Below are 23,347 nucleotides of genomic sequence, written 5' to 3'. Positions count from 1 at the left end.
AAAAATTAATTTAAAAATGAAAGATTTTTGATAGGTATTATCACCAAATTCATTCTGGGGAAATACTTTGTGGTTATACTTTGTTTGGTTTTCAAGTACTGGGGATGGAACCCAGGGGTGTTTTACCACTGAACCATTTTTTTTTTCAGAAAAGTTCTCACTAAGTTGCTATGGCTGGTTCAAACTTGTGATGCTCCTTCCTTAGCCTCTTGAGTTACATACCTCTTAGAGGTATGTGCTGTGGCACCTGGCCTGAGAAAGTATTCTAAAAGTGTCTCCAAAAACATTTAGACCTATAGCTATGAACATAAATGGAGAATATTCAAACAATCAGTCTAAAGATTTACAAATAGAAAAATGTGTTTGCCCTTATTATTCATGTCTTTCAGGGAGTTTAGTTCATGGTATATCTCTCACCTCAGCTTGACATGAATAAAAATAAGACTCAGATTAAGAGTCAAAGTCTCATTCCATAAGAGATGTTTAGCTGAATTTTAAATTTCCTTTCATTTTAGGATGCTGGGCTGTACTCCTGCACAAACTTTCAACTTGTACACTTGAAAAGCTGTGTTCTTTCCATCAAAGGGCAGAGACTCTAACATGTAGGAACTTTGTCTTGCACCATACAACAGAGCTGCCAAGGATGACTGTCATGACCCTTGTAAACGTCCCTTGGCACAGGGTGGTGAAGGAAGGTTTCAGAGGAAAGAGGAAGATTTCATTTGCATATTAGAATCAGCACTGACAGCCCAGTGCAGATGCCTGTAATCCCAGAGGGTTGAGAAACTGAGACAGGAGGATCTCAGTTCAAAGCCATCCTCAGCAAAAGCAAGGTGCTGAGTAAGTCAGTGAGTGAGACCCTGCCTCTAAATATAATACAAAATAGGGCTGGGCTGGGAGAAGTCTATGATTCCCTTTTAAATAATCCCTGCTTTATAGACTTATCTCGGTGTGTTTCTCTAATGTTATCCTTCAACATGTGAGGAGGCAGAACTGGTCACTGGTAACCAGTGATAACTACCCCCAAATATGGCACCTTGGTATGTCGACTATTTTATGCTGAAGAAATCTGAGGAATGGCAGAAGCTGGAAGTCCACTCTTACCTTCCTCTCACTCTTCTTTTCTGAAATAGGACAGTAAACCTAGGAAGGATGTTCTGACCTTCCTTCAAAGCTGGAAAGGAGGCCCTCATTCAAGAGAATTACTTTACCCATATCCAGAAAAAGGAACTTCCTTATCCCTGAAGACATGAAGACCAAGAGGAATCCACACAGACAAGTTCTTACAAGGTTGCCTCAGTTACATCCTACCCTCTTGTCCAGTAAATTTTTTCCATGACTGTCCACTCTTCCACAAACTTAGCTTAAAAACATGTTTGATGATTTCTTTGAGCCTTCATTTCTGAAGACTCCTATGTAACAAAAAAAAACTAATATTAAATAAACTTGTGTGCTTTTCTCATGTATTTTGTTATAGGAACCTCAGTCAGGAAACTGGGATAAAAATGTTTGTATATTTTTTCCTCCCCTATGTCTACAATGCATTTGAAGTCAAATCTTCTCTTTACCCATGGCCTTCCTCACATTGTACTGTTGTCTGCCTTTCGACTGGATGTCTAAGAGAGTTAGGGGGTCAGGTAAAGCCCGTTTTCCATACCTAGGTGTTAAATAAATGCACAATGAGACAACTACCTCCAGCATCTACCTCCAGTCAATACCACAGTTATCTCATTTCCAAAATTAGAAAAATAACATTTACCTCACACTGTTATAATAAACATATGAAGCTAAAGTGAGTATGATTGTGTATAAAGTAAGTATGGGAAACATTTATCACAGTAACTGACACGTGATGTGTGCTCAGTAAACATTTCTCAGTTGTATCAAGTTCCATTTCTCCATTTGAGTGCAGATACTCACTTTGTTCCTTTCAATCCTTGGTAGGTTTAAGAAGATGGCGGAGTCTAGAAATTTATTTTATATACCTAGTAAAATCATACTGAATTTGTGCTATTTCATAGTACTGAAGGCAGCAGAGAGTAAAACCAAACATTGATGTACAAAAACAGGACTTCTGTTCTGTGTGTTTGTGGCAGCGGGTCTGCTGTGAGGAAGGTGAGGAGTGGGCCAGGGTTCCTGTCAGGGGATCAGCTGTGTGCTCAGGAGATGGCAAGTATCCTGCTGTGTCCTCTTCTGGGGCCCAAAAGCAACTCAGAGGAGAGAGGAAATTGGGATATGTACATTTCAACTTATCTGTCACCTTATTGTCATGGATTTAGAGTTGGTGATTTGAGGCTTTTATCATGATTTGACCATCCAATATGCCTTTAATTAATCTCTTGTTGGAATTTTTTAAATCTTGCTTAATATACTCTGACATCTCTTTTAATCTTCCAATTAAAGGGAATTTAGAAGAGTTTCTAATTCAGCTGTCCTTTGAGGAAAATTCTCTGACTTCAGGACGTTAATTCTGAATAATAACAGGAGCCACTTAGAGAGTGCATATTTTTCCAAGAAACCCATATTCATGCCTATTGAATTCCCCAAAACTTTTATCCTGTCAAGTCAATCCATCTTAAAAGATATTGAGGAATCTGAAAATAAACTTTCCTAGAATCTTCTGGAGCCAAGCCCATGCACTCTCGTACTACAGTCCTTGGTATGGAGGCCGGTTTCTCACAGGGCTCAACAAACTTTATGGAAATTAGATTATTTTAGTTTGTTGATATTGTACTCTGTGTGAGATCAATTTTTTACAACTGCCGATTCAAATATTGTCATATAGCATGTGAAGATGGACATCTGTTGTATCACTAAGCAATTTCTTAGTAAGAAACATCCAGAAATACAAAATCACTCAATATAAATTTTCAGCTATATTTTCTAGTCTGGTTACCTAAAGGACTTTTGATTAAATTAAGCTGAAGTTGGAGATAAAACAGCTTTTCTGTGATTTTTTTTTTTAATGAAGCTGAAGATTTACTTTAGAAGCTTCTCCTTACTGAATTTTAAGTACATTTCTGGTTAATGACCAGAATCATCTGAATGTTGATCCTCATTGTATAAACAAATGAAACTTGATTTCCCTTTTTTGTCTATGATATCACCTCACATCATCAGTAAATAATAACAACCACCTCTTGGTGAAAGCACACAAAAGCAAATTGCTGTTTTATATATTTGAGGAAAACAGTAGAACATATTGGGAATAACAAAAAAGTATTGCAAATTCCCACATCACTTTTTTCCCCTTTACATTCAGTGGCTAAATGTAATTTCATCTGTTAATGCCCTCAGAAATGGCACAAAATTGTGCTATAATTGAATCAAATAAATGCATCATTTGTGACTTTTATATTTCTCCAGCAAAAGGTCCATATTTGGACAGTAATTTTTCAGTCACAATACAAAAATCATAATATAAAGAGCTCTTGAGTGTTTACATCAACTACAAAAAAAATAGGGCAAGCATTTTATGTATGTGTATACATACTTTCATGTGCACACATACAGTCAAAACACACACACACACACACACATACACACACACACATGTTTCCAGGGTTCAGAAAAGGAAATACCTTTTCATTATTAAGGGTAATGTTTTCAAATAGATTAATCAGAAAATATTACATAGATGTAAGCCCATTTTGCACATAGTATTGGTCATATTTGTTGGGGGTAATGTGAGGCCAATGATGACTGAATAGCATTCTTTAAATGGCCATAGATTATTTCCCCCCATATTTCTGGGCTGGGAGTCACCAGCAGGGGATCCACCAAACAGGAAGGAAAATGCCTGAACTTACCTTTGGAGGAAAAACTACACAGAAAATTATGTGGATCTGTCCCCTGCCATCTGAGATCCATTCCCAGCCAAGCACTACATGGTAATTACATCATCTCAATAGTTACACCCAAGAAAACCGTTTATAAAGCAAACTCCAAGCAACAGGGCAACATTTCCATCATCTCTACAATCGTGGTCTCAGTGATACAATTTAATAACAAAAAATATTAGATATTTTGAGGGTTTTTTTGAATATTGAACTATTTGGTAGGTTTCAGATGATAGGATGGTCCAAGATAGCATTTTTTTAAGGATTTTTTTCTTTTTTTTTACCATTGGCACTTAAAAAAATAAATCAGAAAATAATATGGCTTCAAGTGGACAAATAAATACAAATTTTTGAGGAAGTCTTGGCATTATCTATTGCTTTCCTCTTGATTTGGCTCCAAGGATAATTTTTCCCCAAGTTTTCTAATAAGTTCTGCTAGGTCTTCCATATTCTGAGATTTTTCTTCAAGGAGTTCATAACGGAGACTTGAGATGTCCTGCTTAATTTCCTTCAGTTCCCCTGAAATGTGAGTGGTAAGAAGTTAACTATAAATATGTAACACAGGAAAACCAGTGATTCAATGCTGGGACAGGATAAAGCCAGTCACAATTTTACATACATCTTCATTTTGAATCTTTTCAAAAGAAGTCATTTCCTAATGGAGCACCAGGTTTCTACTATCTCAGATAAGTCCTCCCAGGGCAAGTTCAAAGGAAATGGTGAATGTTGCAAGGTAGGAGAAGCAGTCCCCTTCACCTGTCCCAACCACTTCCTCCAAGCCTCCACAACAATAGCTTTGTGTCTAGCAAGTGACTTCTGCAGAAAAACAGTCTGCTTCCCATGAACATCATGAAGCTGATGATGGTAAGATCTGTTCTACTTTTCCCACTGGGGTGCAGTCTTCCCACACCCTCCTTTCCCAGTTTCCCACCAGCTCTGCATCAGGAGCTGTCTGTCCCTGTGTTCAACTCACCTTCATTGACTTCATCGCTCTCTTTATCGATCTGGGCTTGCAGTACATATCTTTTAATGAGCCTCTTCATTATTTTCTAGACAGAGAAAGGAGAAATCTATCTCATTATTAAGTTCATGACCAATCTTTCATTTGGAATGTATTTCCAAAGTTTACTCCCTTCAGTAAGCATTTTGGAAGTAAATATCAATGATTGATGTGTCAGGGAACACATAATATCTCCAAATTTTGTTTTTCTTTTGGAAATAATTTTCACAGCACCTGAAATAATGACTGAAAAGTTAATTCTTGAGAAAAATGAGTTTGAAATAAGCATCTAGTTCTTTATTTACATTGTTATATTTTATTTGAAAAGTATTGGAGCCAGACTTAGCCTTTCTGTTTGGCAGGTTAAAGACCACAGTATTGCAATGTGCAAAGGGGGAATTAAGCAAATGTCCAGTTGTTTATGTCCCCACCCTACTCCACAAAGACTTGTAGCAAGGGTTGATTTTATATTTGTTTTTAATGAGGAATAGCAAATTTCAATGTGATAAAGTTTTTCCAGTTTTGGTTTGTATCATACAGATATTGCTTTTATTGTTTACTTTGTATGAAAATCAGGAGTCTCAGAATGTTTGCAGAAAGTTCTGTAGGGATATATGGCTAAACCAAATCTTATCACCTAAGCCCCACATTAAATAATGGAAAATAAACTCTGTGTTCAAGAACTATTCTAAGCTGGGCACGGTGGCATATGCCTATAATCCCAGCAACTTGAGAGGCTGAGGCAGGAAGAATCGTCAGTTTGAGAACAGCAACTTAGTGAAGCCCTCCCTCAGCACCTAAGCCACTTATTAAGACCATGTCTTAAAATCAAGACCAAAAAGGGCTGGGGATGTATCTCAGTAGTAAAAGACCTCTTGGTTCAATCTCCAATACCCCAAAAAAAAAAAAAAAAAAAATCAAAAACAAACAAAAAAACTTATTCTAAGAATGTAATGGGCTACGTCGATGAGTATGTTTATATCAGTACCTTTATTAATAATAGGAAAAGGTTTTTACATGCCAAAAAATAGAGAATTATTTTAATAAATCAAAATCTATTTATAGCAAGTATATATATGTATATATATTAATAGGAATATGTTTCATAGAGTGCAAAACATAGGCTACAAAACTGTTACTCATTTTGTAAGTGCTGTTAACTTGTTTATAAAATATTTCACATAATATTGAATATTAACTATATAAAAATTGTACATGTGCACACACACATATAACTTCATGTGGAGTATTTGCCACAAATAAGCAGTCTTAATTTCTTAGAGGTGAGATTTGAGGTAAATTTTCTTTTTTTTAAGATTAGTCTTTTGCAATGAACATAAATGTTCTAAGTTATATGACTCTAATTTTTTTTTCTATTTTGTTTACTTTTGTATTTAGCACTTAGAAAGTACCCGGAACATGGTATATATTCAATAAATATTTGTTGAATTAATTTATCATTTTAATATTGAGAAAAAATCCTCATGATAAAATATTATTTTATCTAACAAATTAAATAATTTGAGAATCTAAATATTAGAAATAACTAGCCTTATTTTTAAAAAATTCATGCTTACCTGATATTGTCTGGGAGGATTATTGAAACTATTTAAATGGAAATCCTCAGAGCTCCTTATACTTGATTGTTTGTTGTGCCCAAGCTGTAATTAGAATAAAAATGTAATTTTTAATTTAATTTTTATATTAAATAATGTGTGAGATTGTCTATTATATACATAAACTAATACATAGTCTCATGTATGTGAATAAACTCCTCCATAGGAATTTAACCAGAGACCTGTGCCTAATAGAAGAAAAAGTAGACCTAAATCTTCATCATGTCGGATTAAGCCCAACTTTCTTAATAAGACTCCTATAGTGCAAGAATTAAAATCAAGAATCAATAAATTGGGTGGATTCAAACTGAAAAGCTTCTTCACAACAACAAAAATAAAGAAAGAAAGAAAGAAAGAAAAACAAATTACCCAATCAGTAAATGGGCCAAGGAACTGAACAGACACTTCTTAGAGGATGATATACAATCAATAAACAAATATATGAAAAAATGTTCAACATCTCTAGCAATTAGAGAAATGCAATAAGATTTCATTTCAGTTCAGTTAGAATGGCAGCTATTAAGAATACAAACAACAATAAGTATTAGCGAGGATGTGGGGGAAAAGGCACACTCATACATTGCTGGTAGGACTGCAAATTGGTGCAACCAATATGGAAAGCAGTATGGAGATTCCTTGGAAATGGAATGGAACCGCTATTTGACCCAGCTATCCCACTCCTCGGTTTATATCCAAAGGACTTAAAAACAGCATACTACAGGGATATCTCCACAATGGAATATTACTCAGCAATAAAAGCGAATAAACTCATGGCATTTGCAGGTGAATGGATGGAGTTGGAGAATATAATACTAAGTGAAGTAAGCCAATCCCAAAAAATTAAGGGCTGAATGTCCTCTCTGATAAGTAGATGCTGATCCATAATGGGTTTGGGGGTAGGGAGCATAGGAAGAATGGAGAAACTATAGCCAGGGCAAAGGGGAGGGAAAGGAAGAGAGTGGGCATGGGGATAGGAAAGTTGGTGGAATGAGATGGACATCATTACCCTAAGTAATGTGTGAAGGCACGAATAGTGTGACTCTGCATTGTGAACAATCAGAGACATGAAAAATTGTGTTCTATGTGTACTACGAATTGAAATGCATTCTGCTATCATGTATAACAAATTAAAATAAATAAATTTAAAATAAAAAACCCTCATCCATATGTGTATTTTCATTTTATCTTGCTTAATATTCAGTCTTCTAATACAAATAGTGGCACTTTGAATATGACCAGTCCCTCAATGGCTATTAGAGGTTGCCTGAGGAGCCTGTTAGACTTGGTGGCTGTGCATCATGTTTTCCAAGATTCATGCTATGACTTTTCCATAGGTACAATTATGGTAGAGGAAGAGGCAAACACATTGGAGAAATAATGGTGCTGATCTCAAGTGTCCACTGACAAGAGCCCAACAAGTCAACGGACTAACTACAACAACCACATCTGGTGTAGGGTCTGATGAAGATCCTGAAGAAGCAGCAAAGTAAGACTATGTTGTGGGACAGAATTGAGAGGCCAAGAAAGCACTAACTAATTCATTTGAATTTGGAAATTTGTATGGTACACAATTTTTAACATAACATTCTATTATGACTTTACTTTTTTCTTTTTAGGATAATTAATATATATAATTTTTTTGTCTTTGGTTGCTTCAAACTCCTCTCTTCTTTGGCCAGGTGCTGTGGCCCATCCGTGTAACCCCAGCTACTGGGGAAGCTGAGGCAGGAGGATAAAGAGTTCAAAGTCAGCCTCAGCAAAAACAAGGTACTAAGCAACTCAGTGAGACCCTGTCTCTAAATAAAAAAAAAAAAAATAGGGCTGGGGATATGGCTCAGTGGTTGAGTGCCCCTGAGTTCAATTCCTAGTACCAAAAAACCAAAAACAAACAAAATACTCCCCTCTTTTGACCTTCATAAATTTTTAATATTTATTTTATTTGTTCTTTCTAGTTATACATGAAAGTACAGTTCATTTTGATATGTTTATACAAGCATGGAGTATGTCTTATTCTAATTAGGATCCCAGTCTAATAGATGTACAATAGAGATTCACTGTGGTGTATTCTTATATGAATATAGGAAAGTCAGGTTAGACTCATTCTACTGTGTTTCCTATTCCTATCCCCACTCCCTTCCCTTCATTTCCTTTTGTCTAGTCCACTGAACTTTTATCCTTCCTCCCTTTCCACATATCAGAGAGAACATTTGACCTTTGATTCACAAAATACTAAAGCAATATGTAATAAACATGATAACATACCATATTAGCATGTTAAAAAGATGATAAAAAAAACTAACGTATTTTCTGTAGGGAAATGGGTTTTACAACTGAAGAAGAAAACCTCAGCAAAACAGCAGCACCAAATCTCCATGTTTGGGGTAGAAGTTGTCTTCTGAGAAAGAGAGACTCTAAGAATATGTTCAAAAATACACGATTTGTACTTCCCAATATCTTAGTAGCTACAAGTAAGTTTCCATAAGACGCAAGTAAAATTCTCACTTTAACTTCAATGCTTTGTTGCTTTAGGTAGCCGTATGTCAAATTAAAATAACTGCACACACATTCACCCATTGAACAAGTATGCATTGAGAATCCTTTATACATACAGTGTAGTGCTGGGCTCTGGATATTCAAAGCAGAATATAAATAACATAGTCCAGCTGAATTAAAATATCATAGGTAATATATGTAAAGACTGATTAAAAATCATAGAAACAACACATAAATTTGAAAACAATTATTTACAGAGCATCCATTTTCAGGTAACTTTTTCGTTAATCTCCTCTAAAAATGTCAGCAAACTTTCCATATATTTTTACGTATATTGATTTTTAAAATCAATAGGATAATATTAAACAATTTATCAAATTAACCAAAAAGATGCAGTGCGGGGGGATTTCAAAAAGAGCACTTGATGGGACCATAAATGTCTTCAGTTACAATCTCGTTCTGCCAGAAGCTAGTTGTAGAGCATCAGGCTATACGCTTAACTTACTGTAATCCCTTCTGATAATGATGGGAGTGGTTCCCTACAAATTTACAAATTCATGAAAAGCCTGGAAACTTTAACTAACATTTTTAACATTTTATAATAAGAAATCTGGCTTTCAAACTATGTTTTATTCCTTAAGAACTTCATTAAATATAAGGACCAGGTTCAAGTTCACATTCACCACCACCACCACCCCCTGTGTTAGGATACAGTATGAAGGGTGAAGACAGGTTCATAATCAGGGCAACAACACCCAGAAAGAGAATATGGGTGGGCTATGGCATGATTTTCTATCCACTGATAAACTCACAACCTCATAACCACTATTAATTTATTTGGTGACTCCTTTCTTGAGAGGGCAATTACACATTGATAAGGTGTTAGTGGAAATAGAAAAATTTAAAATGTGCTTCTCTGGGAAATTTCAGAAGGAAAATCTGTGGTTCTTAATATCCACGCCTCTCAATCCTTCTCACTTAAGCAGTTCTATGACACACCAGACCTGTGGAGATGCTCTTATTTCAAACCTAGCATTTTATGAATAACATATGTCTTCACTTCTCACTGAAGGTCAATTTTTTTAAACTTTTTTAGTTGTCTGTGGACCTTTATTTTATTTATTTATATGCTGTGCAGAGAATCAAACAAACCCCAGTGCCAGGCAAGCACTCTACCACTGAGCCACAACCCCAGCCCCAATTCTTGAAACACTTTTCCTGGCCTAGCTGACTTGCTCTGACTTATTGTTTGTATTTTAGATTAAAGCAGAAGCTCCTCAGAGAAGCTTTCCCGGCCCATCCCATTAAAAATAGATCTTAAAAGCAAGCTAGGCCTTTTGTTTACTTCATAACACATGTCAATACTGACAGTCCTTCTCCTCAGTGCTTTGGGAGCATGGTTATTGTCTACATTCTCCCAGGAAGGAGGTGCTTCATTTTGTTCATTCCAGGGTCCCTAGAGCCTATACTGGCATGTGGCAAGTGCAAAAAAAATTGTTAATTAATTAGATGAATGAAAGAAAAGTGCTTTTTGGTCACTAATGGGCTTCCCTTGTTTTCTGGACATTTTGCTCTACCAAACTCGTACAGTCTGGGTTCATGAACCAGTTGATTCCTACTCAACTACATAGTAAAGACACATTTGAAACATAGGGAATTGGTTTTAAGGCATGAGGCAGATGCTTACAAACTTGAACAGATTGGGTAGCACAGAAGAGGTAGCAATGCCAAGAAAGGCAGAAAATGGTAGTTTGCTCATTTGAGAACATATACGATTTTCTAGAGTGTGGATATGAAAGTATCAACGTCTAAACCTCCAGTGTGTTCACACAGTTTCAGCAGCACACTCTGCTCTCCCCTGCACACCTTTAGTGGGGATAGGCTTAGTTTCTCAATCCTGATGCTATTGCCATGCTGGGCTGGGAAATTCTTTGGTGGGAGGGATATTCAATGTACTGTAGAATGCTTAGCAGCATCCCTGCTTCTAACTGCCAGATGCCAATAGCAGCTCCCTTCCCATTCTTTGGTAACCCAAAATGTATCCACATCAAATCAAAATCACCCAACAGAGAACCACTAATTTAGTTAATGGTTTATGACTAAACAGCTACAACTCCATTTTGATCATTTTTTTTTTGGTGACTAATTCTGCTTTAAATCTGAAATATCAAGTTGTACATGGAAATACAACATATGTCTTTTCAGCAAAAATTCCTAGTCAGCTTCTAATATATCACAGAAATTCAATAAGTCTTTACTAAAAAAATGAATAGTACAGAGAAATAGTACATAAAACTTAATATGCAAAGAGGCATTGTAACCACTTGGTGGCAGAAAATCCCAATATATAATTATTCCCATGTCCAGCTACTAAAATAGTTTAAAATCTGAAAAGTAAGGTCTGTAACACTTTGGTACTTCTGTACATACAAGGAAATTTAACTTGCAATATGAGTAGCGTTTAAACGTAGAGATTTAGTTATTTATAGATTGTGCCAGTATTTATCATGCCACAGGGTAGGGAGTGAAGAGTCCTTTTGATTGGAAGCAATAAAGACTCTTTGTGAACTTTGTCCTACTATGTGTACCTATGGTCTCTCCAATTATGAATGAAGTATTGAAAATTCAACTTTTTTATACCTCTTACCACATTGTCTGTGTCCTTTATTCTTTTTCTTTTTCATTTCCTAATTTTGAGTTTGATATCAGCATTTCTCATCTTTTAGGTTCATTGTAGGACCAGTGAGAAACACTAAATAAACTTTTTGTTATTCTTTAGGAGGAACAAGTATGCTTCCATCTTTGGAATTCTTTACATTGCTAGAGGTAGACACGGTTCTGGAAATGTCCAGTTTATCATAAGTATTAAATGGCCTGAAGCCTGAAACAAAACAGTGAACAGAAAAGGTGTAGGCCCAATACTCGGGTAGCAGGGAGCGCAGGCATGGAATGGAGCAGGGCTGCACTGAGCTTGCGTCTTGCTTTGCAACCAAGTAGATGTGGATTTGAATTTTGACTGCCACTTGGCTGATGTGGGATTTTGAACAGGTCATTCCTCTCACAGATTCCTCAGGTATAGAATAGTGAAAATAATCTCACCTATCTCCTATCTAACATGAGGATAAAGTGATAAGGTATATAGAATGTGTAAGATACTGTAGTGGGAATTCTACCATTGTCAATAACTGCTAGATTAGCACTATGGTCGCCTAAATTCTTATTAAAATACACATTTCCATGATCTCCTGCCAGATTTCAACTCAATAGATCTGGGAAAAGGTACTAGGAATATGAAAATAGAAAATCACATGAAGAAGTGGCCCTAGCCAAGTGGACACAGTTGGAACCACTCTTTTCTGTGATTGTTTCATCAGATGATTTCAAAAAAATATCTCTGCCTAAGCAGTAGCTAAAAACCACAGTTCCTGGACAAATAACCAACAGAAAAATTCTCACTCAATACAGTGCAGAACAGACCAACTCAAGAGGGCATAAAAACCTGCTTGCTCTATAACAAACAATTTGAGAACAATCTGTTCTGAAGCTGAAACAGCAGTTATTCATGAAGTTATTTAGTATTTTCAGGTTTACATGTGATACAGTATGTGGCAGACATCAACTTTTATTTACATTCTCCTTCAGACTGTGTATCTGAAAAGCTAATGCTAGCAACCACCAAAGCCAGTGGCCATTAGATTTGAGGATGTCATGGGAGATAATGAAAGGCCTGCCTACCGTGTTTCCAAAAATATTTTTATATGGCTCTTCTTACCGATTTCTGTGGTGTACCTGGAGCCAATGTGAAGGCAGCATTTGTGCAGCTAACTTAACACTTTAACCTTCAAGTGGTCAGAGGGAAGATCTGAGTGAAACAGAAACTAACTGTGCCATTCCAGATGTCAACTTTATGAAAAAGAACAAGTAAAAGCCACATGAACTGGGTAATAAAGAATAAACCATGAGAGTTTTTCTTAGTGCTTGTTAGGGCCAAACACATTCCAGTGGGAACCTATCTCAGTAACACTGGATAAAAATGTTTTGAAATATAAATGATTCCCTTAAAAATATTTTTCTTCTGAATACAGTTAATGTACCAAGTATAACCAGGCTATGTGCCTCAAATTTTGTTGATCACAAACTCATATGACAAGGGGGAATAAATACTTGTGTTGATTTGAGCCTCAAGGAATCAAATGCCAAAATAGAGGGAGAAGCGTGAAGTGTATTCAGAATAACACCCTGAAAGACAAGAGAGAGAGCAGAAGGTAGAGAATGCCTCTGGCTGTGAGGGCCTGCTCACCCGTGAAAGAGGGAGAGGTCAGAAGATTGCCTGAGAAAGTCACCAGCTCCAGTATAAAGATGGCCAGAGAGGAAAGAAGCACCCAGGGCCTGAAGAGCTTAGTCCCACAGGTCCCCAGCTACAGCCTGTCAGCCAGCCACACTTATCTGTGCAGACTCTTTCCATGGCTGCCACAATATAACACTACACAATGTCATGCTAAAAAGACATTAGAATCAGAGAAAACATTCGGCCAAAAATGAAGGAACTTTGATGGGGCAAAGGGGAGAGGGCATGGGAGCAGGAAAGATGGTGGAGAGATGGACATCATTACCCAAGGTATATGTATGACTGCACATATGGTGTGATGCTACATTGTGCACAACCAGAGAAATGAAAAGTTGTGCTGCAATTGTGTACAATAAATCAAAATGCATTCTGTTGTTGTCTTATATACCTAATTAAATTGAATTGATGAATTAATAAAAAAAAGACATTGGAATCAATATTTTACTTCAAATTCCACAAAACTGGGCCAGATACTACAGGCTTAGTATAGTTCCTAGAGTTTGTTTTAATCTGGGGTTAAATTATGTGCTCTTGGAAAGTTTAGAGTCATCCACATCTCATTGAAAAGATATAATACACATTGGCAGATGAACAAAACAAATTTTAATATTTCTGCATTTTTATAGAAACTATGAAGAAAATTAAAATGATTTGATTGATAGATACTATAACTTCTATCATAAAGAAGGCATTTTGAGGGTTTGTGGCTCAGTGGTAGGGTGCTCACCTAGCATGCATGAGGCACAGGGTTCAATCCTCAGCACCACATAAATAAAAATAAAGATATTGTGTCTACCTTAAACTAAAACATAAAAAAAGGCATTTTGATTCTTTTCATCCTATTTGTCCAGTGATTTGTTATCTTACATCCCTTATCCTTTTGGCATGTGTATTTTCTTACTTGAAAACTATAATATGAAATTTATACTAATCCAATTTTGCAAAATTTAGATTGAGTTATTCATAACAAAATGACAAAAGGAGCCACTTCTCTATAATAGGAATATATTACAATTTTATAGTGCTTATAATTAATAAAATACCAATTTCATTATCCTAACAATCTTTTGTGGTGGACTCTACAACTTGATCACCCCTGTTTTATAGATGGGAATGCTGAGGTTCACAAAAGTTAAATAGATTGCTGAAGGTGCACAGAGGAGACAAGATCCCAATCTTCTAAGTACTTAGCTCAGTGTTCTTACTGTATCAATTTCTAAAATGTTAACAACCATACATTTGTCACAAGTAATTGGGACCAGCAGTATGTCACCAGGAATATTGGATTCAATTCTAAATATATCCACTAACTAGGGAAGCCTTTGAAAAATTATTATGTCATTTTACCTTGATCCATTTTCTTATGTAATATGCACAGATAACTCAAATAAACAACAGGAATTATTAAAGTATTCTATGAAATTATAATACATTTTTTGTTGAAAACTTTTTTTGGAGACAAGCTATTTACATTCTTTTGATAACATTTTCCCCTTCATCCTTATGTCCATTCATCTGTCCTATCCACTCATGTATTCCTTCTTCCCACAGATACTCGTGAGTCCCAATAATATGAGGACATGGAGGATCAGAGCTGAACTGAGACATGGGCTGTGTTCTCCAGGAATCCACACCCTCACCAGTTAGTCTGCCTCTTCTTCCTCTGGGCACTGGTTAGCATGCCATGAGCAATAAGATTTTACTACTTCAATACGGAAGAGGAATGGGAGGAAAAAAACTGATATGTAAGTAGCAAAATATACTTTAACCATGTGCTTTGGTGGGTATTTTATTTCATTTACTTTAGTTTTTCAGACTGTAGTAACTACAAGTAAAGAAACTCAGGTCTAAGAAGGCCACACAATTTGCTTAAGTCCCTAACTAAAAAGTGGTGGGAAAATCAAGGTAATTTGTGTGTGTGTGTGTGTGTGTGTGTGTACATGGGCATGTTACTGCCAAGCATACACAACAAATGCTAATTTTGTTGCCATTTTTCAATTAATGTATGCTGGCTTCCAAATTTATTCTGACATTATGAGTCACCATTATCATTACAGTTTCCTCCATTCACTAATTCAATTATTTCAGATCATTTTTTACAGATACATCCATTTACTTTTTTAACTGGACTCCTTTCATTTTCTGTTTGTGTTCTTTCTCTAAGACTTTTAGGACTAGTTTTATCCCTCTGTAATTGCATCACTATCAAACTGTGGTTGTATGTGTTCCTTCTGCTCTCTAGTAATAAGAAAATTAATAGCTATTATGTACCTACTATGTGCCAGATATTGTTGTAAGAACTTTACATGTATGTACTAATTTAATATTCTGAACCACCCTTGGATGTTAGCACAATTACCGCCTACATTCTACAAATAAGTCAAGAGCCTTAGTGAAGCAACTTTCTATGTACATCAGACACAGACATGTATTACAATGATAGAAATTGCTTATAAAATATTTGAACCTAATTGTCTGTGTTTTTTTAAGTTTTCTATTCATGATACTTATCAGCATAAGACCAGGGGTAGCAAGCTTTTAATATAAAAAGCCAGGTAATAAATATTTTGCACTCTGTGATTCACATTCAATCTGTCACATATCCTTCTTTCTTCCCCTGCTTCACAAAATTCTAAAATATAAAAACCAACACACACACACACACACACAGCCTTTATTTTATGTCACCAAACAAAACAGGCAGAAAACCAAATGAGGCCTGAAGCCAAGGTTTGCAGACTCCCTAGCTACCCTCCTAACCACTATACTTCTCTGAAGTGAAATTGACTGTGAAGCTCTATTGTATGCATTACTTTTTACTTCATAAGTTTTCCTTACCTCTACCATTTTAAAATGGAATCCAGATTCACCTGGTAACCTAAAGGCAACACAAACAAAACTTCTCTGAATAGCAAGATTCTGCCAATTTTCTAAAACCCTGAATGCCACCTGCCTTGGAAGACCAGAGATTATTTTCATCTTGCCTTCTAGCTGTTTTACCCTTAGCCCAAGCTGCCGCATGGTGTGGCAGAGCCTCAGATGCAGCAGGCCTGGTGAAATTCCTGCATGAGTCTCATACTCCACATTCACACATCCCACCACAGCCTGCCTGGGATACTATTCTTTAGAAATCCTTCACAGTATACTCCTTATTTTTACCAGGGCTTATGACCCAGGGTTTCCTGTTCCCTACAATTCCCCTTTGGGTTCTGATAGGAAATGGAGAATGGACAATATACCTGTGGCTGGGATGGTTAATAAAGGAAGTCAGGAGGTTGGAGATAGGCCCTAAGTTTCCTATTTTGTTGGTGTAGGTAAAATATCCACTTAAAAAAATAAACAAAATGACCTTCCTCCTTGGCATTTGTGTTCCATGCAACACAATCCTGGCCAGTGAAAACTCCTAATGGACACTCTTGGGAAGAGCTTCTGGAGGTGGCAGCAGATTTGCTAGCATGCCTCACTTTTCCTTTGCCCTAACTCCTTTGTGCCTCAACAGTGGACATAATGGAAGGAGGAAAAGCTGCCATCTTGTATCTGACTCAGACCAAAAAAATCCAGGAAAATCACAGACACTTGCCCCAACAACAGCCCTACACTGCCTAATTCTGGAGAGTTAAATAAGAGGGTGGAGATCAACTGCCTTATTTGAAACATCATGATTTCGGTTATTATATGCAACTGAACAGAATTCCTACTTAATACACTGCCTTCTCCTAATTCACTTGTTTCTAATATCACTTTAGTATTTATCATCCTCTGCTAGGTGTGCACAACAATAAAGGAAGCAAATATCCTGATCACCACCAAGGATTGTGCTTCTTCTATAGTTGATGCATCTTTAGGACACATTGCTCATTACGAATGGTGCTGACCACCATAGCTACAAAATTCCCACAGGACTTTTTTTGACAGCTTCTTGATTACTGACAAATAAGGAGGAACTGCTGGCTGTGTGTGTTCCTCCTGAGCTGCAGAGTTAAGTTAATCATACCAGGCCTCGGGCTCCTGACAGATTCCTCTCTTAATTTTGCCTTTTCTACATCACTACATCCCTACCCTTTATTCAATCACCCGTAAGTAAATATATGCTGAACATATATATTAAGTATATACATAATTCTTTTTGCTAATTAGACATAGGCTTATTTCTACCTCTCAATAATAGATTCTTGTGAACATTGTCAAATTCTTTTTTATTTTTACAATGTTTATTAGTGAATTCTAGTTGTACACAATATTGAAGTTCATTTTGACATAATTATAAAAGCATGGGCTATAATTTGCTCCAATTCAGTCCCTAATACTTCCACTTTCTCTCCATTTTTCCTTGCCCCTGTTCCCCTTCCTCTACTGGTCTTTTTCTATTTATTTTTAGTTTTTTTAAATTAATGCATTATAGATATACATAAAGGTGAAATTTACTGTGGGGTCAAATTCCTTAATGTATCTGTTACCTATTTCTTTATTTCTTGAAATTGCTTCCGAATGTTGGCCTCTTTTTTCTCTGAAAAGATACACTAATGACATGCATAGCTTCATATTTTCAAATATTATCTTACCTGTTTTTTGTCAAGTGATAATTTTGAAAGGTCTTCATGACTTCCCAAAATTCCAAATTTCTTTTCTTCATTTCTCTTTTAAAGATAGATGGTATATTAAGTACAATCGACAGCTGATTTAATTCTTTAGTCCATATTTTAAAAGCTAACTGGTCTAACTCTTGAAGTTTTAACAAGAAAAACGCATTCTCATAGGTCCAAGCACTTGCCCAAAACACTTTGGACAAGTGCTTGGACCTTTCCTGTGGATGCCAAATTCTCTCAGGTAGCACTTCCAATCAGACACACAAACTGTACACTCTTTTGCATTAAATAAAATAAGAAAATTTTCCATACAACTCACTGAATCCGGTAAATCATACGTCTGGAAGAAGAACATTGGTGGAACATTTTTACAAAATTCCTACAATCTAATTACTAAATTTCAAGAGGCCTTTAGAAATCTCAAAGCACTTTATATATTTATTTGACTTGATTTTCATGATGTAGATGTAATTGTTATTCCTATCTTACAGTTGTGGCAACTAGAACTTAAAGAGCTTGTCACTTGAGAATCCCAGGCAACAAGTGCCAAAGGGAACAGCAATTCAAGTATGTTTCCCTTCTATTCAATGATAGAACTGGATCATTGTGAGGGACCTCCATAATCATTTGGTCCAACTGCCCACCAACTTAGGAAGAAGAATCTTGTATAAATTCCTAATATCTGTCATCCAGAATTTATTATCTGCAGTTTTAGAGAGTTGTCTACTTTCTAAGACAGCCCGCTGCGCTGTTGGACAAATCTTATTGTTACAAGTTTGTGCTCACATAAAATTAAAATTGAAGTGTTTGTAACTTTTGCTCATTACCTCTTTTCCTAGTTTTGAAGAGACAAAAAATAAATGTATTTCCTAATAAAAAGTGGGTAGTCTAAAAATATTCTTGTTCCCCTTCAATTTTCCTTTTTTCAGAAAAAACTTCCCAGTCCCTCAATTCTCCCTAATATGGCAACATACCTGTTCCCATCCTAGTTCTCCTCTTCTGGGTCTACCTAGTGTCTCCACATCTCTTCTTGGTGCAGTGTCCTGCAACCAGCAGAGATCATTGCACAGGGAAAACCTCTGCCCGGGACCCCCAATGATACACAACACTCTTCATGTGCTATAAACACATTTGAACATTTTGCAAGCATCCTACCCTCTCTTTTATGTCTTCTTGCAATTGCATCAATTCATGGGATTATTGTTTCAAATCAGTATATTTGGACCTTTCTTTCTAAAGCTATTCAGTGCCAACACTGGTCTACCATGTATCATGTGAGCAATTGATTTCTGAACCAATATAAAAGCTATTTAAGAGTGTGCCAGGTTCCCACCAGTCATAAACAATGGCTGATGCTTACCTGGCTCTGTAAATGGATGGTGAAATAAGGAACTTGTAGCCACCATGCCAAACATGGAGCCCAAAATAACTCTCCCTTTTGGTACCCACTTCAGATAATGTAATATATTATTTGAACAGCGTTGTGTAACTTTTCCAAAGTGCTTGTGTCAAAACACATAAAGCAAAGAACAGTGTTGCATTTAATACATTAAAGAACTTGTATTGGGGGATGGATGGACATTTCATCACAGACTGACACTTTTTAGAGTGTGGCTCAGTGATTACAATGGTCATAGTATTTAAGAGCATAATGATAAAGATCAACTAAATTACCTTATTCATCTCCGTATCCTCTTGGAAACCTTTTTTATGACCTTGAAACAGCTCAGTAATCCATTTTTTAAACTTCAGTAAGAGATAAAACAGGGACTTTGGACTTGGTACCAGGTTAAAGGGAACAGGAAGTGTTCTTCCCTCTTCAAAGTAAGAAAACCAAAGTTTCGCCCTTGCAAATTTCCACTCCACATCAGCGTCATCCTACACAGATACACATGACTGTTCAGCAGGGAAATGCACACACACAAAAAAAAAATTGTTCTAACACTCTGAAAAATACTCCAGGATTTTTTCAAAATGTTAATGCTTTACTCACACAGTCTTTTCTAAATATATTTAAAATTTTGTTAGTTTTACCAACTACAGTTCTCAAAACTCACATGTGTTTATAAATAAAAATACTGAAAGATAAAAATATATTTTCCTACACTCTGAAAAACACTGAAAAATGATCTCTCTTATTCTGCAATCAATCACGCATTATTCAGTACACAGACCAAGATTTCTTGAATAAAAACTATCACTACCACTATCACTATCACTCCCAACTTGAGAAAAGATAGGTTTTAAGTATCACTCAAAAAAGTTGGGGAATAGTGTTATTCATAAGCAATAGTTTTTGAATATTTTTGCCGCAGTCTGGCTGGGCACAAATCACGAGCCACTGAAGCAGGAACAAACTTTATTTTTAAACTGCAGGAAAACACTTCACACAGCTCCCGGGGAATCCTCCCGAACGCCACGAGGCTTCTCCAGAAACCCCCAGCCGGAAATATCTCTCTCGGAAATCCCTCCTCCTGCACTTCCCCAACCAATGGGAACTCTCGGGGAATCCCCGGAAATCCCCACGAGAACTCCAAAATAGTGCGAGAACTCAAAAGTTGCGGCAGAGGCGGATAGTAATGCCTCGCCTGTCAATCAATACTGTTGGCAAAATGCCAGGGACCATACAGACTCGGCCGTGGCTCTCAGCATATTTTAAAATAAAGACATTTATGCTCCTTATGCCTTACAGTTCCACCCCCCCCCTTCCATATTGTGATGAAAAGTACAGAATTAAAATTTTCTGGATTACTGGGTTAAATAAATAAACAGGGAAACAATAAAGAAAGACTAGTAATTCATACTTCATCCCACTGCTTAGCTGGACCCTGGAATAATCAAAATATGAAACACAGACTATACAGATGTGTAGAGATTATACCTCAATTTCCTGGAATGAACTGTTAATCATTGCAATTAGCATATTTAGCAAAACAATGACCATTGTAACATTGTAGACGCCATAAAGAACATAACCGATGTTTTCAATGAATTTGTGATTATAGTTGATGACCACTGATTTCACTTCAGAAAGTCCAAATATAGCCCAGAACAGTGTCTTAAAACTCTCCTCAACTCTGGGGACAAAGAAAACAAAGAAACAAAGTAAGAAAGTATATAAATATATATATATATAGTAATAGTAGTAAAATCAACAGTAAAATTGAGTTGATTCAGTAACATTGAACTTCTCTTTTCTGTCAAATGTATAGAATAACATTTATTTATTTATTTATTTATTTATTTATTTATTTATTTATGGTGGTGCTGAGGTTTGAACCCAGGGCTTAATGCATGCAAGGCAAGCACTCTACCAACTGAGCTATATCCCCTAGAATAATATTTAAGATCGTTGCAAGCATTGGTGACAGTGTTCTTAAGAAGCATGTAACTTGATATCTATGGCACAGAATAGGCAACCAATAAGTGCGATAACATAACTTCATAACCAAAGATACTAACATTTAAATAACTGATAACTTTGACAATGAAAATGTTAAGTGTATTGCTTAATAAAAATAATATAACTTGTTAGAGTCTTCTTAGGTCTCTGGCCCATCTGTGCTTCTACTCATATCTAATAAATAAAAAACAATAGAATGCATCTTAAGGAAAAAAATAACAGTGTACACACAGTCAGTGTTACCCAAATCACTGACATGCCTTAGGTAGAAATTCCAATGCTTTAGGCATAATGACTCATCAGAGCTAAACCCATCTGCTTAACCCAGGTGGTTTCATTTCCCTGAAAAAAATGAACTTTAGAAGAATATGGAAAACAGTAGGTTCTGCTTCAGTTGGTTTTTCTCATTTTAACACTGAAGATCTAACATTTGAGTAATCGATTCCAAACAGATTTTATAAAAAACACATGTGCCCATGGTGAACTTTAGTCAAAACTCTGTTATCACTGATAACTTGAACTTTTCCAATGATAAATTCTGAGAAATTGAATTAGGAATGCAGCTGTTAATCATATTTACCAGGATCCCTAGTAAATAGGAGAGCATTTTAGGGCAATAGATGCTAGTCATTGAAAAGAGGCTATATACTGGCTTTCCCACATACTAGAAGCTATGGAACATTTGGCAAATTATTTAACTTTTGTGAATTTCAATTTCCTTCTTCTGTGGAATGTGGATAATTAAGTTATTCTTAAAGGCATTTACTACAATAACTGGCTCTAAAATAGTTAGCTATTGTTATTTTAGTTTCCTATGTTTTAGATCTCATTTTAAGATCTCACATTTTGCTAAAGAACAAGAGAGAAAGTCTTTACCCAAGCATGGAATTATATGAACAATGCTAAATGAATGCTTATTCAATCGGCAATTTCCATCATCGAGACAGCTGAGACAACGTACGTTGTGAAGGCTTCATTTTGTTTTGCCCCAATGTAGTAGGAGTAGAGGTTGAACATTCCAATCATAAAGGCCACGAACACCATGATGAATATGACCATGAACTTGAAGATATCCTTTACTGTTCTACCAAGTGATATCTGCAGAGGTCCAAAGCTTTCATTTGCAGGTAAAATATATGCTATTCTGGAGAAACTTAAAACTACAGCAATTGCATAAAGACCTTCAGAAATAATTTGAGGATCAGAAGGGTCCCACTTTATCCTGGCTAGGAAAAATCAAAGACAAGAGTGATGGTAAGTTTCTTATGTAGATAACTTCTTTTCTGAGAAAAAAAAATATCATATATAATTACATTAAAAATATAGCTCACAAATGAAGTCTCTGATCTTAAAGGGTTTCTTTAGTGTCAGCTGTATTCGAGCTTCTGAATTCATTGAGAAGATGATGACTTCTGGTTTGCTAGCAATTTCCCATAAGGGTATAGCATAATATTTAAGTGCTGAACCTATAGACTCAGTAACTGAGAATTCCTGTACATTGATTGATCAACTATCAATATAATATTGATAATCACAACTGAAAGAACTTATTCAAATTACTTTTCTCTTTGTTTATTTCCCCTCTCTAAAAATGAGATAATGTCACTCCCATTTCTCTTATCTGTTGTGAAAATTCAGTAAGTTTACATATATTCAGTGTTTAGAAAGTATCTGGGCACTTAATAAATTGTAGCTCCTATTTTTTAGTCTTAAACTAATTATACTATAATGTAATTTGGTTCCTATGGAATACTTGCAGTTATTTAAACTTACTAGAAATAATTTTTATCAGTTATTCAAACAAGTCTATTTTACCACAAAAATGTTGCAAAAATTCATTTGTGAATTTTTCTGGCATTATTATATCAAGTCATCAAAACCCAATCAAGAAAACCATTATGAAGGAAAAAGCAAAACACTGTCAGAGAAAATATAAATTTGTATTCACTTATTTTCTGAATAGTAGAATTAGGAAAAGATAATAAAAAACTAATAAATGTAGTTTCCTTTTTATAGTGCTTTGAATAGTAGCATTATCTATAGATAGAAATCTTCTAAAAAT

The 23,347-nt window shown here is 35.9% G+C and overlaps 1 protein-coding gene across 5 annotated transcripts in view; it reads right to left on the bottom strand.

Annotated features, from left to right (window-relative positions):
• Positions 1-3,140: 3,140 nt before the first annotated feature.
• The window catches only part of Trpc6 (transient receptor potential cation channel subfamily C member 6), a 174,243-nt gene continuing 154,036 nt past the window's right edge, over positions 3,141-23,347 (bottom strand). For 2 of the 5 annotated variants that reach the window (XM_048795993.1, XM_048795990.1), the window contains exons 7-14: positions 22,247-22,511; positions 20,764-20,959; positions 19,557-19,760; positions 18,857-18,925; positions 17,859-17,933; positions 6,417-6,500; positions 4,813-4,888; positions 3,141-4,358 (exon numbers count right to left, since the gene is read on the bottom strand). In XM_048795993.1, coding sequence (XP_048651950.1) covers positions 4,207-4,358; positions 4,813-4,888; positions 6,417-6,500; positions 17,859-17,933; positions 18,857-18,925; positions 19,557-19,760; positions 20,764-20,959; positions 22,247-22,511 — 1,121 coding nt within the window. In that variant the 3' untranslated portion in view covers positions 3,141-4,206. Of the gene's footprint in view, positions 4,359-4,812; positions 4,889-6,416; positions 6,501-17,858; positions 17,934-18,856; positions 18,926-19,556; positions 19,761-20,763; positions 20,960-22,161; positions 22,512-23,347 lie in introns of those variants that run through there. The other 3 variants (XM_048795991.1, XM_048795992.1, XM_048795994.1) reach the window with 3 other exon arrangements.

This window comes from Marmota marmota, unplaced genomic scaffold (genome assembly GCF_001458135.2).
Source record: "Marmota marmota marmota unplaced genomic scaffold, marMar, whole genome shotgun sequence".
NCBI classification, from domain to species: Eukaryota; Metazoa; Chordata; class Mammalia; order Rodentia; family Sciuridae; genus Marmota; species Marmota marmota.
This window is presented reverse-complemented; position numbering and strand designations above follow the sequence as displayed.